General features: G+C 48.2%; 1 protein-coding gene across 1 annotated transcript; it reads left to right on the forward strand.

The window, feature by feature from the left end:
- Positions 1-8,200: 8,200 nt before the first annotated feature.
- LOC120949603 (uncharacterized) lies at positions 8,201-12,359 on the forward strand. Its single transcript, XM_040367002.2, has 4 exons — positions 8,201-9,114; positions 9,190-9,580; positions 9,656-10,033; positions 10,104-12,359. The coding sequence occupies exons 1-4, from the start codon at positions 8,670-8,672 to the stop codon at positions 11,032-11,034; spliced, it is 2,145 nt and encodes a 714-aa protein (XP_040222936.2). The 5' UTR covers positions 8,201-8,669; the 3' UTR covers positions 11,035-12,359.
- The last annotated feature ends 1 nt before the right edge of the window (position 12,360 follows it).

The raw sequence follows: 12,360 nt of genomic DNA on the forward strand, positions 1-12,360 counted from the left end.
GCTAGAAGCTGCTCAATTAACGTCCTTTTCACGCCTGACTTCATGATCAGTTGAGAAGTGTCTCTTGAAGGATATTGCAGCAACGAAGAAATCACTTACCAAGGACACACTCACACACACACACTCCACAACTTCTTCAGTTGCTCGTGCTACTGCTTGACGGTTGTTCAGGTTCCACTTACAACCAATCTCTCGATGTGATTGAAGGCAACGACTTCTTGCTTGAGCCGCACGCAGTACGATCAACGTATTTTCTAACTGAATTTCCCAGGCTCTGAATGGTCGTTTGCCTACACCGCGTGCTACACAATAGTTTTTCGCCATGCATTTCGATAGCTTTTCCTACGCAACCAAGGCCGCAAATGCGCACTGTATGGCTGGCGACGCGTTACGATAATTGTTGGGTAGCGAGCGTCTCACAATGCGGGAGCTCTCTTAAACGTACAATTTGGTGTGCAACAACGAAGCCAACCCCAATGCTGTTGCTGTTGGCGTTTTGCGCAGGGAAGACCCAACCCTTGCAGAAGACGTTCACAGGGACGAAAACGTCACCGACCCGGACTCGGAAAGTCGAAAAGTCCTTCTCCCTCTCTGGAAGAAGGTGCGAACAAAGAACCTATGTGCTCCCTTCCTTTTTGTATTTTCTCCAGTGAAGGACGGTAGAGAACAGTGCAATTGAAATCTTTGAAACAGCATGAAACCTCCGTGCGTCTTGCGCGCCTTTGCCAATGTGCCCTATTTTGAGACGAAATTTGACACCGGAAGCTGAAACAATGCACGATATCCCTTTTCATTTTCACGGCCCGGCGTCGTGTTGGGCCTTCTGGCTGCTGGCGTAATGAGTTTGTAATTGTTGATACTTGACGATTGCTTCATGGCTATGAGTCTGCGAGAGTTTGGACTGCATTTGATGAAGTCGGCAGCAGGCAAATTGCATCACATCTCGGGGCCAGTTTCGTCAAATTCTCAGAACCAAAAGGACTTGAATGATGGTTGCATCCCTAAATGCGGTGGAAAATTAATTTATTTGCATCCTGCCCGTGGGACATTGGGTGGGTTGACGTTGGCAAATAGCTTGACCAGATTGATTGGAAATTGTGGTTTCCACTGGTCGAGCACAGGGAAGATGGTGATCATACTGAACACCGCTTACTCATCAATGGGATATGCATATGATATGATGTAATGATGTGTCACGTGTACGAAATCATGAAACCCTCAAAAGCAAATGATTACCTCCCACGGTGAGCTTTGATTAATGTATTGATGGATTTATTATCTATCATGCTTAGCCGTATGCCTACGTGCGATGATGATGCCGTTATGAGTTGGGGACCGTTTTTGTGGGACTATTTGTTCAAATTTGCCCCTTTTCGGTGCATTTGACAATCAGAATGGTACTTGTGAACTAGTGGTGATAGCGAGTGACTTATTGTTTTGATTGGAATTTCATTAGTTCAATCGATATTCGAACCCAAATGCGCGTATATTGCTTTAGAACAATTCATTACAACGACAAGGGATTTTATTGGCCTTTACCACCTGAACTAGTTTCTATTAGGGACTTTTATCATAAACACATTTTAAAATGTGTCATGCTAACAATTTAAAGCAAATCCAACTCGGTTTTTGGCGCCAAATTACACAAAATATGCAACGCGGGAATACAACGTCTCCATACGTTCGACATTATTTTCCAATCACCTTTAAATCTCGCCTGAAAATACATCCTTCGTCTACAAATGTCCCTTTGCACGCTACAATTTCCATCCCTTTGCAGCAACGTCCCACCAATTAATGCTCGCACATTGTGCCGGAAATAAGGGAAAAAGACCAAACCATACACCGTATTTTTGTCAGGCTGTCGAGGCGCAGTTGTTGTTCCTTTTGTCACTCCAACCAGCTCATGGCGAGAAGACCCAGCGGTAGCCACTAATTATGCTGCCCTCGTTTTTTTCTCTCCCTTCTCCCTCGTTCTTGTTGGTAAAATTCGTCCGTATTTGCAATCAAAGAAATGCTCCGTTCTGTTTGTACATTCTTAGCTCGGTAATTTCACTCCGGCAGCAATAACAGAACAGTGAAAAAAAACACACACACTACGAACTCCTTCAACGGCGCTAGGCGTTTTATGCTAATGTGTGCGCATTTCGCGCTTTGCTGTTCGTTTGCGGGTCGGAAATCTAAGCACGCCGTGGGCTCGTTCGCGTAAAAAGGGTAAGCCGTTGGCGGAACGCAAACGCAAACGCAAAGCGCAAAACGCAAAGCGAATCGAACGTCAACGCGGTGTTGTTGATGCAAACCGGAAGGGGCCTACGACTTTTCCTCCCCGCTTGAAGTTTGAAGCTTCCGAGACGTGGAACGATGTTGAACAATAACGGGGCGTCGACGGGAACTGCCTCCGTATTTTGGGCCAACTCCGGGAATCAGTTCCCCCAGTTACATTGCAGTCGGTCAATTAATGTGTGTGTGTGTGTGTTGTAACGTCACAAAGTCGAGAGTCGTCGCGATTTGTGGGGGGGGGGGGGGGGGGGAAGAAAAGAAAAGAAAAGCTGAACAATGATAAACATCATGCAGAAAAGGCCGTAACAGACCGTAAAAACGCATCGCCTTACAGCCGCAAAAGCGGCGCACCCGAAGTTCCCACGCTGCTGTGGAAGGCTGCCGTTTTGTTCCTTCAACTTCCCGGCGCTGCTGCTGGCGTTTTAAGACGCGGGGAAAAGGACCCTCCAATGTAACGCCTTCGCCACTTGGCCGTCGTCGTCGTGTTTGTCGTTTGCTTTATTAGCGAAGAAATTTGCCGTTCGAGCTGTATTTTGACAATGTGAAGGGTCCTTGCGCTCGGGGGCCCTTTTTTTGCTTTCCTCCGAACACGGGATTCGGGGTCTTTACGTCATTGTTTTTAGCGAGTTGATGTGAAGAGAATGAACCGTTGGAGGACAAAACAACAAAACAACAAATCAATTCCTTGCAATGCTTTAACACGCTACTGAAGGAATAAATGAAGGCCTTTCAAGTAGTTTTTGGAGGAGAGTTTTGGCTGTTTCGTGCTTGACAAGAGCTACTTGTACTCATATTATTTGATAACACCCTGTTCAACACACTCTTGAACAGTTTTGAACATGGAAAATCACTCCCCTTCAGCCGAAGTACCAACATCAATGTAACCAAATTAACGATAAATTAGAATTGCAATAATCTTCATCACTGCTGCCACGAGAGAGTGTTTTCTCCATCACACACTTGTTCTCGCCGGCCGAACTACTTCTTCTAAACCATGAAGAACAGAAGCACGAGCACAAGCAATAATATTTCACCCTCCAAATTCCGAAGGACGTTCTCCGAAAAGTGCCTTCTCCAACGGGGACACCCAACAACCCAAGGATAAGTAAGTCCTGCACACTATCGAGCCATACACCGAGCGTCACAGCACCATGGCATAACTCTCTCTCCTTCTCTACTCCGGTGTTCCTGTCCGTGAAGTCCCACATAAACACGAACGTGTGACGGTGGTGGTGGTGGTCGTGGTGGGTACTGTTTGATGACGACAACATGATGTATCATCATAGTTCAAGCTGCAGGGATGCCTGATCAATTTCGCACGCAGCATGAATTTGCTTTTATTTAATGCAAGATTCTGATAATATTATTTATAACAATCTATATGAAATATACGTTCCGGTTCTCTTTGGCCGCCCTTCTACCCACCCTCCCGTCAGCCCTCTTTAACCGTTTTGGTTACCACGGCCAACAACTTCTTTTCTGCCGCACGGAGCCAGCACTGCCACCGTGGTCGTCGTCGTCGTCGTCGTCGTCGCTGTCGTTGTCAAATTTACCTCAGAATCTGCTCTTGCCTGGTTCGTGGGGAACTAACGCATCGCTTCCTGTGCCTGCGTGCAAAAAAAAAAGAATCCTCCCGTGGGTGAGTTGGAAAGTAACTAGGCCATCCGGTCGAGGTATTATTCCTTATGTTTTATATTATTCATGAAAGAAAGGATTTAAGCAATTGGAATCCTTTAATTCTACAAAAATAAACTCCCAACCTTACTCGTAAGTGTTTGCAACTCCAGAACCTTTTCGAGTCACCTGGTCGCACCGCATGGGTGCTGATTCAAAAGCACCTCACTCTGGAAAGGCCCCACAAATACTGCAAGCTGCCCGAGCTGCCCGTCATATGCTTCCCCCTCCTCCAGGCCAGGCCGAACGTTCGAACGAACAACAACCAAAACAGTGGTAGCTAAAAGCATTTTTTCCCTTACCCCATCCTTATCCCCATCCCATGAACGCTGTGTCCTCGTGAGTGCTCCCGAAGGCACTTAGGCCCCAAACACCTCTGCCTCTTCACGCTCTCTCTCTTTCTCTCTCTCGCTGTATCAACATACACGTATCCTTAATGTTGCGCAGTGGAGCAAGGGCGCACAGGAAAGAAAGCACAAGCAAGCGTTCCGAGGGCGCCATGAATTATGAGCAAAACGATATACTTGACGTACATGCGACCAAAAACATAACTCGAGCATGGGCAGAGCGCGGGCAGAGCAGCAAACCTCGGTTTCGTCTGCCTCCGTGTCCCCCGTGTTTCCCTGGGGCGACTAGCGATGGGGTGAGCAGTGATCCTCTAGGATGTTCTCTTTGCGCTTGCTGAAAAGGATTTTCTTTTGCTTTTGCTATTTTTGCTCATTTTCCCCCCGGGCTCCTCTTGTACAAGCAGACAAGTGCCAATAAAGGCTGCCAAGACCACGGTGCAGTGAGTGTACGGAAGTGTACGGAACGTCCATGACACATACGAGCGCCAACATAAACACAACACTAGCACGCGTTTCCCTTTGCCGACAGGTCCGTTCCGTTCTATTTGCTTCCTTCTCCGCTTGTCCGGCCCCAAAGCAGCACATTGATTGAATTTACTCTCCACCAAGGTTGGAATTTATTTCCAATTTCCCCCATCAACTAGATGGCCCCTATCGATGGAAAGCTTTTGCGTCCGAATTTTCAGGGAAAAAAAGCAAAAAACTTCCCTTTTCCCCATGTAAACCACATCAGACAGAGTGACCGGGTGCGCGTATCTGAAAATTGGATTTTTCACTTTGGCTCGCGTGCACTCCGCTGTCCGGCCACCCGCCACCCTCCGAATGGGTGGTGCACTGCAGGAGCAAATGCGATTTACCTTCACCACTCAATACAGCTCACAGTGTGATAATTATAGGAGATTAGATTATTGGCCACAGGGATTGGGAAGGAGGAGGCGAGGGAAATGGGTTATTTTGGAGCCGAGTCGTTACCGTTACTGCCGGCAGTAGCCGTAGTCGGCCAATTTCTATTGAACTTCAACCAATTTACGCACTGGAGATGAGTTGTTTTCTTGCCGAAAGTTGTCTTTGATCATTGCCGCCACACTCTTCGTCGCGCCGTCGTTGGTTAATCGGCGAAATGAAGTCAATTTCGGTGGCTATTAGTTGCTCCCCTCTTGTGCCACTTAATGGCTCTATCGAATTGGAGTGACGCATTTGCAAAATGTGGAACAACTTCACTAAAGATAGACACGCATAATTGACAGCATTTATATGAAATTGCCCCTCATGGAAAGGACAACGGTCTTGCTGGGTCAATGTTTAACCTATCGCTAATTATCAACTGCAAAGCTGTAAAACCCTTCACTACGACGGTGCCATTAAACAGCGGACAGAGCGTGATTTGAGCCCGCGTGACAACTTCATTCGCCTGCCAAGTTGAGGATAAATCCCATAAACAGGCCTCCCATAGATCATAGGCCACCAATCCCCCCCTCCAGATCATCCAACCACTGCAGCTCGTTTGCCAACCTACTCACTCCCACTTGCGCACGGGGACAAATCCCAGGCGAGGCGCACAAACACTTACCAGATGCCCTCAGAGCGTCATTTGGACGCACGATCGACGGCGATGGGACAGTGAAGAGGCAGTTTGTGGTTTTCCAAATTTGCATCCAGCCGTGAACGAAGCGGAGGAACTCCTGCCGGGTGTGGGAAGGAACAAGAGCCACCCGTCGTCTCACCTACCAAACGGATCTCTGTCGTCGGTTGAAGCCTGGCGAGCATTTTTATTACCATCACCGTGCTAAACCACTCACGACGAAATTGGACCACAAGTCCGCGAGATGATGGGGAAACGTACACGCATGGTGGTAAGAGGGCCCCCTCACAGCTTCACTCTCGGCATGGGATTGATCTGGTTGCGAGCTGGCATTACAGGGATATCATCTTTTCACACCTTTTCACGGCAATGAGTTTTGGGGCCACTTCCGCACTTTTGAACCGCATTGCTGAATGTGAAATTCATTTGCCCGTGAACTGGAAGGTGCAGCACCTCGAGTAACTTTTCAATCGAAGTCTGTAAAAGAGTGCCTTTTATAACGTTTACCGCTGCCCCATAATCAATCGAGCGGCGACGACGGAATTGGTTTGTTCTTTACATGGTCTTCCTCGCTGGGATGTGTTTTATTCATATTTAAATCTTTCAACCCCGCGGCCCAAGAAATTCTCACAAATGGTAAAACGGGGTTTTGTTTTATGGCCAACACCGTGTCTTGGTCACGCCGTCCGCCATTCCGCCATTCTAAACCTCCGCCCAAACGGCCGCCAAGACGGGTGATAATTACGATTATTGTTTTTTGATTGGTCACTCATCGCCATCAACGTCACACCGACTATGGAAATATTATTGCATCTTGTGCCTTAACGGCACGGGGGAAGCAGAAGGTTCTTTTGCTAAACTTCCACGCTTCGAACCATAAAGGTGCCCCTTTCTCGCCCACCGAAAGATCCACCGAATCCAGGGAAACGTATGGGTTTGTTACTTCTACAACCATTTCAACCACACAACACAACAAAACCCGCCTTTCTCAAGCATTTAACTTTTTCAATCTTCTCGCGCTCGTTACCAAGCCTCATAGAACAACTCATCGAAACAGAAATCATTCTACCATTTCATACTCTCGTGCGTCGTTCGAGCGTTTAATGCGCGCTGCGTGCCTTTGAGCGTCTCAAACTCAAAACGGGCATTGAAAGGTCCATAAAGAATAACAAAAAAACGAGCCCAATAACCCGCAGGGACGTCGCTGTTTTAGGTATTTGAAGTGATTCTTCAGATACTTGCTGCCGATGGGACACAATGGATCCGGCGGTTCGGATTGGCTCTTGAGCAGGTTCTCGCTGGAGATAGAAGCTGGATAAGCTCCTTCCCCGTTCCTTTTGCGACCCAGCCAGTAACGGCTTTACGCAATAGAATTGCAACAATTCACAAGTGGACGACGCGTATAACAAAAACAATCTCCATTGTGCCGACTTTTGCTCCACCACTCCACAGGCTCCTGAGTTGCTTTAACTCTTTTTGAGCACTCCGGGGTCGGGTAGTCGGGACCCCGTTCTCAAGATTCGCCCCAGGACCCGCACGGCGTGACTTTTGCAGCTGCGCATTGCCAAAATCGGTACGGCAACGGAAACATTGTCTAATGTACGGTGCAACTATCGGTATATGCTAACTGGCAGCGGGAAGCGAATGATGAAGGCGGAGCATTCGCGAAATCGGCTACACCGCTGTCGAACCAATCAGAGAATTTTAAACAGAAGCAAACGGCACGTTTGTAGTGTTGATAACAAAGAAAGAGGTGAAGGATTTCGAAATTGTTGTGGAATTTACATCATATCATTGTAATGATGTTAAAAACAATGTGTGACAACATTCGTTCAAATTATAGTTCAAAACTTACCATACTTACTATTTTTTTATCGACATTTGATAACAAAATATGTTTTAGACCTTACTGATGCAACCGAATAATATAGGGCAAGAATCGAGAACGCTTAAAATCAGCGTACGAATTTCTTCTAAAAATCGTAAATGACCCACGGCTGACCAAAATCACGTTATAATTTTACGTGCTTTCATTGAAACCCATTTTGCCTTCTAATCTGTTTAGACCGTTTTAGAACTCACCCAATGCTCTAATTCTAATTCCTTCCATAACCGCCACTTTCAAATTTATTTTATACCAGTTGACCACAGTTGAACGCCAATGTACTGTGGCATTTACAACGGCTCCTCGAACGGATTTTTGTTTATTTTTCTCTCGTCGATGTAAGAGCGCATGCTTGCTCTTTCACTCACCCGGGACAAGCCCGGCCTTGCGTGAGTTGCGTTGCGGTATCTCATTCTATTCCCACTGGCTGTCAAATACCATCTAACGTAATGTCAACAATAGATGTCAACCGTGCACGGGCATACATGGTTTGGCAAAGAAAAAGTTGGTGTATTTATTGTAATTTACTGAAAATCTAGTGCCGGTTTGGCACCGTCTACCAGGTACCGTCCGTGTCCGTGTTTGTTGCTCACTAGGAGTGCGATTGTGTTCCATTGCGTGCAGTGCTTGTGCCCGATTTGCATCGAGTTCCGGTCGCGCAAGGGAAGCGTACCATGTAGAAGCAGGCGCTGTTTTGTTTACAGATTAGTGTTTTCTGCGTGCGGTTGTTGGTTCCTGCTGCAAAAGGCATAATTGACGCTTAATATGTGGCCCGTGTCGTGTGCTGCGTCCTCAATGTACATTCTCTGCCGTTAACACATTCCTTACCACATACCCTCAGCCATCTCAGCGTAGCTGCGAAACAGCAACACCGCAGCCATCGCGTTGCGAGCAATTGATAATGTTTTCAAAAGTCCTCAACTATCCCGCGGCCAGCAGCACAACGAACGCTCACACACGCTTTGTGGCCGCTTCGTCGACCGCCGTATCGTCCAGCGCAAGCACCAGTTCCTCCTCGTTCAACTATGACAACCTGCGGCTGGACGATATCCTGTGTGCCGTCTGCCAGTCGGTGCTGATCGAACCGGTATTTCTGCCCTGCCAGCATCTCTTCTGCCGCAGCTGCATCCGGGAGACGATCGAAACGAACAAGCTGTGCTGTCCGTGCTGCCGGAAACGGTTCGGCACATGGTACCGCAATGCTTCCCGTGCCAACGAACTCGTGCACGAACAGCTTTGGCGTGCGATCCAAAGCCAGTTCCGTGAGCACTTGGACGAAGATAACCCGTCAGCAGGCTCGTCGAAACGCTCGGCGACTCATCAGACCAAACCACTATACACAGCCCGTAAGCTACATCACCCTCCAAGGCGAATGCGAAAGCTGTGCTATGAAGTTAACCTTATCCTTCATTTTCTTTCAGCACCAACATCCACCGTTCAGCTGGCCAATCCGGGAGAAATCGGAAAGGAGTACAAAGACGAGCTGAAGCGATACCAGAAGGAAATATTCGAAGAAAAGGCAAAAGAGCTGACCACCTCGGAGCAGTATATAATCAATCTGTACAAACAGGAAGGCATAATTGATCTGGCCGATAACAGCAGCCACGTTTCCGTATCGTCCGCGACCACTCCCGACCTGCATGACGGTGTTGGGGGTGGAAAATGCTCCACCGTGGATCACGCACCGGCCGGTTGCGGTTCGGTGGCGGGTCCATCGACGGTACGCAGGCAGATTCAGCCCAACCAACTTACGACACTTAACGGAACCAAGCCATCCGGTACAGTAAATCACAACTCACCGTCAAGTGGAAGGTAAACGAATCGATAAACGCATGATGGTGGCCAGTCATTTTAAACTATACTTCTTTTTCTGCACATCTCTTTTAGTGTAATTTCCATTTCCTCCACTTCGTCCGCCGCGTCCGGTGTGACCGCTTCATCGTGCGCCACCTCGTCCGCCTCGGGACGCTACAGTTTGATCAAATCGGTCGCCCAGAAGGTGGGCCGGTCGGCAGAGATCGTGAAGCAAAAAGTGCAAGACACAATCCTGCATCGGCTAACGGCAGGAAAGCTGCAACAGCACCAACGTTCGCTCAACGCAATCGATCTGAACAAAAGCGAGCTGTGCGTCAAACCGACGGCAGTCCACAAGCTGGAGCGTCGCGGCGTGGAAGGGGACGACGCTGAGGGAGGAGACGATTCGGACAGCTTGAAATCGGAACAGAACCACTTCATACCGATCGTGCAGTCGATGCCGAAAAGCAGGTAGGTTGCTTTCTCTCCTTTCTGTAAGCTTTATATCTAATTTGCTTCCGTCGTTTCTCCTCTGCTACAGCTTCTCGTGCAATACCTTTCGGCGTGTGCCAACCGTCCGACCTGTTCCATCGCCGGCCAAGTACGAATCGTCCCCGCAGAAGAGTCCCTACCAGCCGCTCAAGCACAACAGATCGTCGTCAGCATTTAAGGTTGTGAAACTACAGCTTCTGTCCCCCCCGCCGGTCCCGTTCGCCGAGCCCGGTGAACAGTCGTCGGTTGTTGATTCGATAAAGAAGGAAGTCGTCCCGCTCAACACGCCACGAGCCCGGGGACGTCCGCGTCGAATCAAGTTTACACCCACCAGAACGCAGAAAACGCCGCCAAAACCGGACGCTGGAGCGTCCGGCAGCAACGGTCGCACCAAGCGAACCGCGGCGAGTCGTCCGGCCAACATAAAGGACATCATCGTGAGCGATCAGCAGCGCCGCGAGCAGCAGATCGAGATGGAGCGACGCGACTTTGAGTATGCGCAGAAACTGCAGCAAAAGCTGAACCGTGCGTGTGGGGTAATGCAGGAGATCCAGCGACAGCCCGGAACCGTGGCGAGAAGCACCGTCTATTCGTTGCGCCGCAGAGGATCAAACTACGGCATCGCGGAGCAAGCGTGCGACACACGTGGCGGTAGCACCAAAAGCAACAATGCCGTGTTAAACAACTCGGCCGATAATAATACTCCCAGCTCGAGCAGCACAAAGAAACCGCCGGCGTCGGGTCAGGCAACGCAGCGCAAACGTAAGGCCACCAGTAGCAGTGTGGAGAATGACGTTCCTTCCAGCGTTTCGCCTCCCAAGCGAGTGGCGCCACAAATGAAAACGCGCCGGCAGACGAGACAGGTTCGAACGAACATTGGCGGCAACGATACCAGTTCGGGTGAGTTGCAGCAAGACGGTTCGGAAGAACCGCAACCGACTGTTCCGGTGCGTAAATCAACGCGCAACAAGACTCACTAGAGGCGATGCAATGCGTTGCGCACAGCAACAGTACACCACACCGTTCGGTACAACTTCGACGTACGCAGGCACATGTAACGCTCAGCAAACGATTAACCGCAGAATGCATCGTTATTTCAGCAGGATATGATGGGTCAAAACAGAAAAGCAGACGAAACTCTTATTTGTTATCGTTCCAGGACTGTTTTTTTAGGTGCAATCAATCAAACACAGCACGGCAAACGAATGCAATCTTCATATTTATCTCTACTTCAATCTATCTTATTAACTTTATTGGATAAAGCAACCCACGGATGAGCGGAACGATAGCAAGCGGAACGGAAAAATTGAATGTCGAATATTTGTTTCTGAACTGTACATGTATCCTGCGCAGCAAAGTAATACTCTTTTCGCAAAAGCTCTTCTTTTGCGTTGTACGTACTTGAAACGTGATTTTTTGTTTGGTCTAGCTTAAGCGATGTAATATCCGTTAAGAATGGTTTCCTTTCTTGCAAATAATACTTACAAACGACGCAATGTGCGCTACCATCGGCGAGTCCATTGATAATAGCAATCACGTGAACAAAGATTCAAACTCAACTCTACGCAAAGCAGCAGCAGCAGATTATCTGTGTATCCTTATTTAGTAGCTCAATACAACTGAACGGACTCGGTGGTCCGAGCGCACAGGAGATTAGCCATGTCCCCAAGGGGCAGACAAACTTGTTGACAATGTGTAACGAACAGTATCATCATACGGCAATAGAGAATACCACGCGGTGGGGGCAGAAGAACTTTGCTAAGAAATCATTCTGTCGATCGGATTCCAATACTTAGGTGTATATAATATATAATATATTTTCCCCATTGTTTTTTTAGAAATATGTCAAGTGGCACAAAAGCGCGTTCGGATTGTGGTGTTGTGTGTTTAGTCGCCGCAAGCCGCGCGCGCCGCGTTTCGGCTTCTTCCAAACGCTCGTATTCTACAACATTATGCATTTAAGGGACGCGCGAGTAGCACGTGTAGAAGCCATATACTATCCTCCGCTCTGGTGGTGATTTTTGTGTACGCGCGCAGCGAGAGTTTTGCACACCAGTGCGATTCTGCATTTTATTTTCGTACGGAAAGCGATTTTTTACTAATCAAACGACGATTTAGAGGCGTGTAGCGCCCCATTTCCAAGGAAGTGGGCGCACAGGTTGCCACAATACACACTACTACTAAAAAGGGCAGCAAAACAAGCAAGCAAGCAAGCAAACAAAACTCCTCAAAATAGGCCACCATACCAATTCTGCTACACTCGGACACAAATGGAGAGTAAAATAAAGTTATCATCATTATCGAAT

Source organism: Anopheles coluzzii, chromosome 2 (genome assembly GCF_943734685.1).
Source record: "Anopheles coluzzii chromosome 2, AcolN3, whole genome shotgun sequence".
In the NCBI taxonomy this organism is placed as follows: domain Eukaryota; kingdom Metazoa; phylum Arthropoda; class Insecta; order Diptera; family Culicidae; genus Anopheles; species Anopheles coluzzii.

Excerpts from the sequence above, each read along its gene's own strand:
- LOC120949603 (XM_040367002.2), top strand. The coding sequence starts at position 8,670 with ATGTTTTCAAAAGTCCTCAACTATCCCGCGGCCAGCAGCACAACGAAC. Across the intron at positions 9,581-9,655 it reads AACTCACCGTCAAGTGGAAG|TGTAATTTCCATTTCCTCCA; the intron begins GTAAACGAATCG and ends CATCTCTTTTAG. Across the intron at positions 10,034-10,103 it reads CAGTCGATGCCGAAAAGCAG|CTTCTCGTGCAATACCTTTC; the intron begins GTAGGTTGCTTT and ends CCTCTGCTACAG.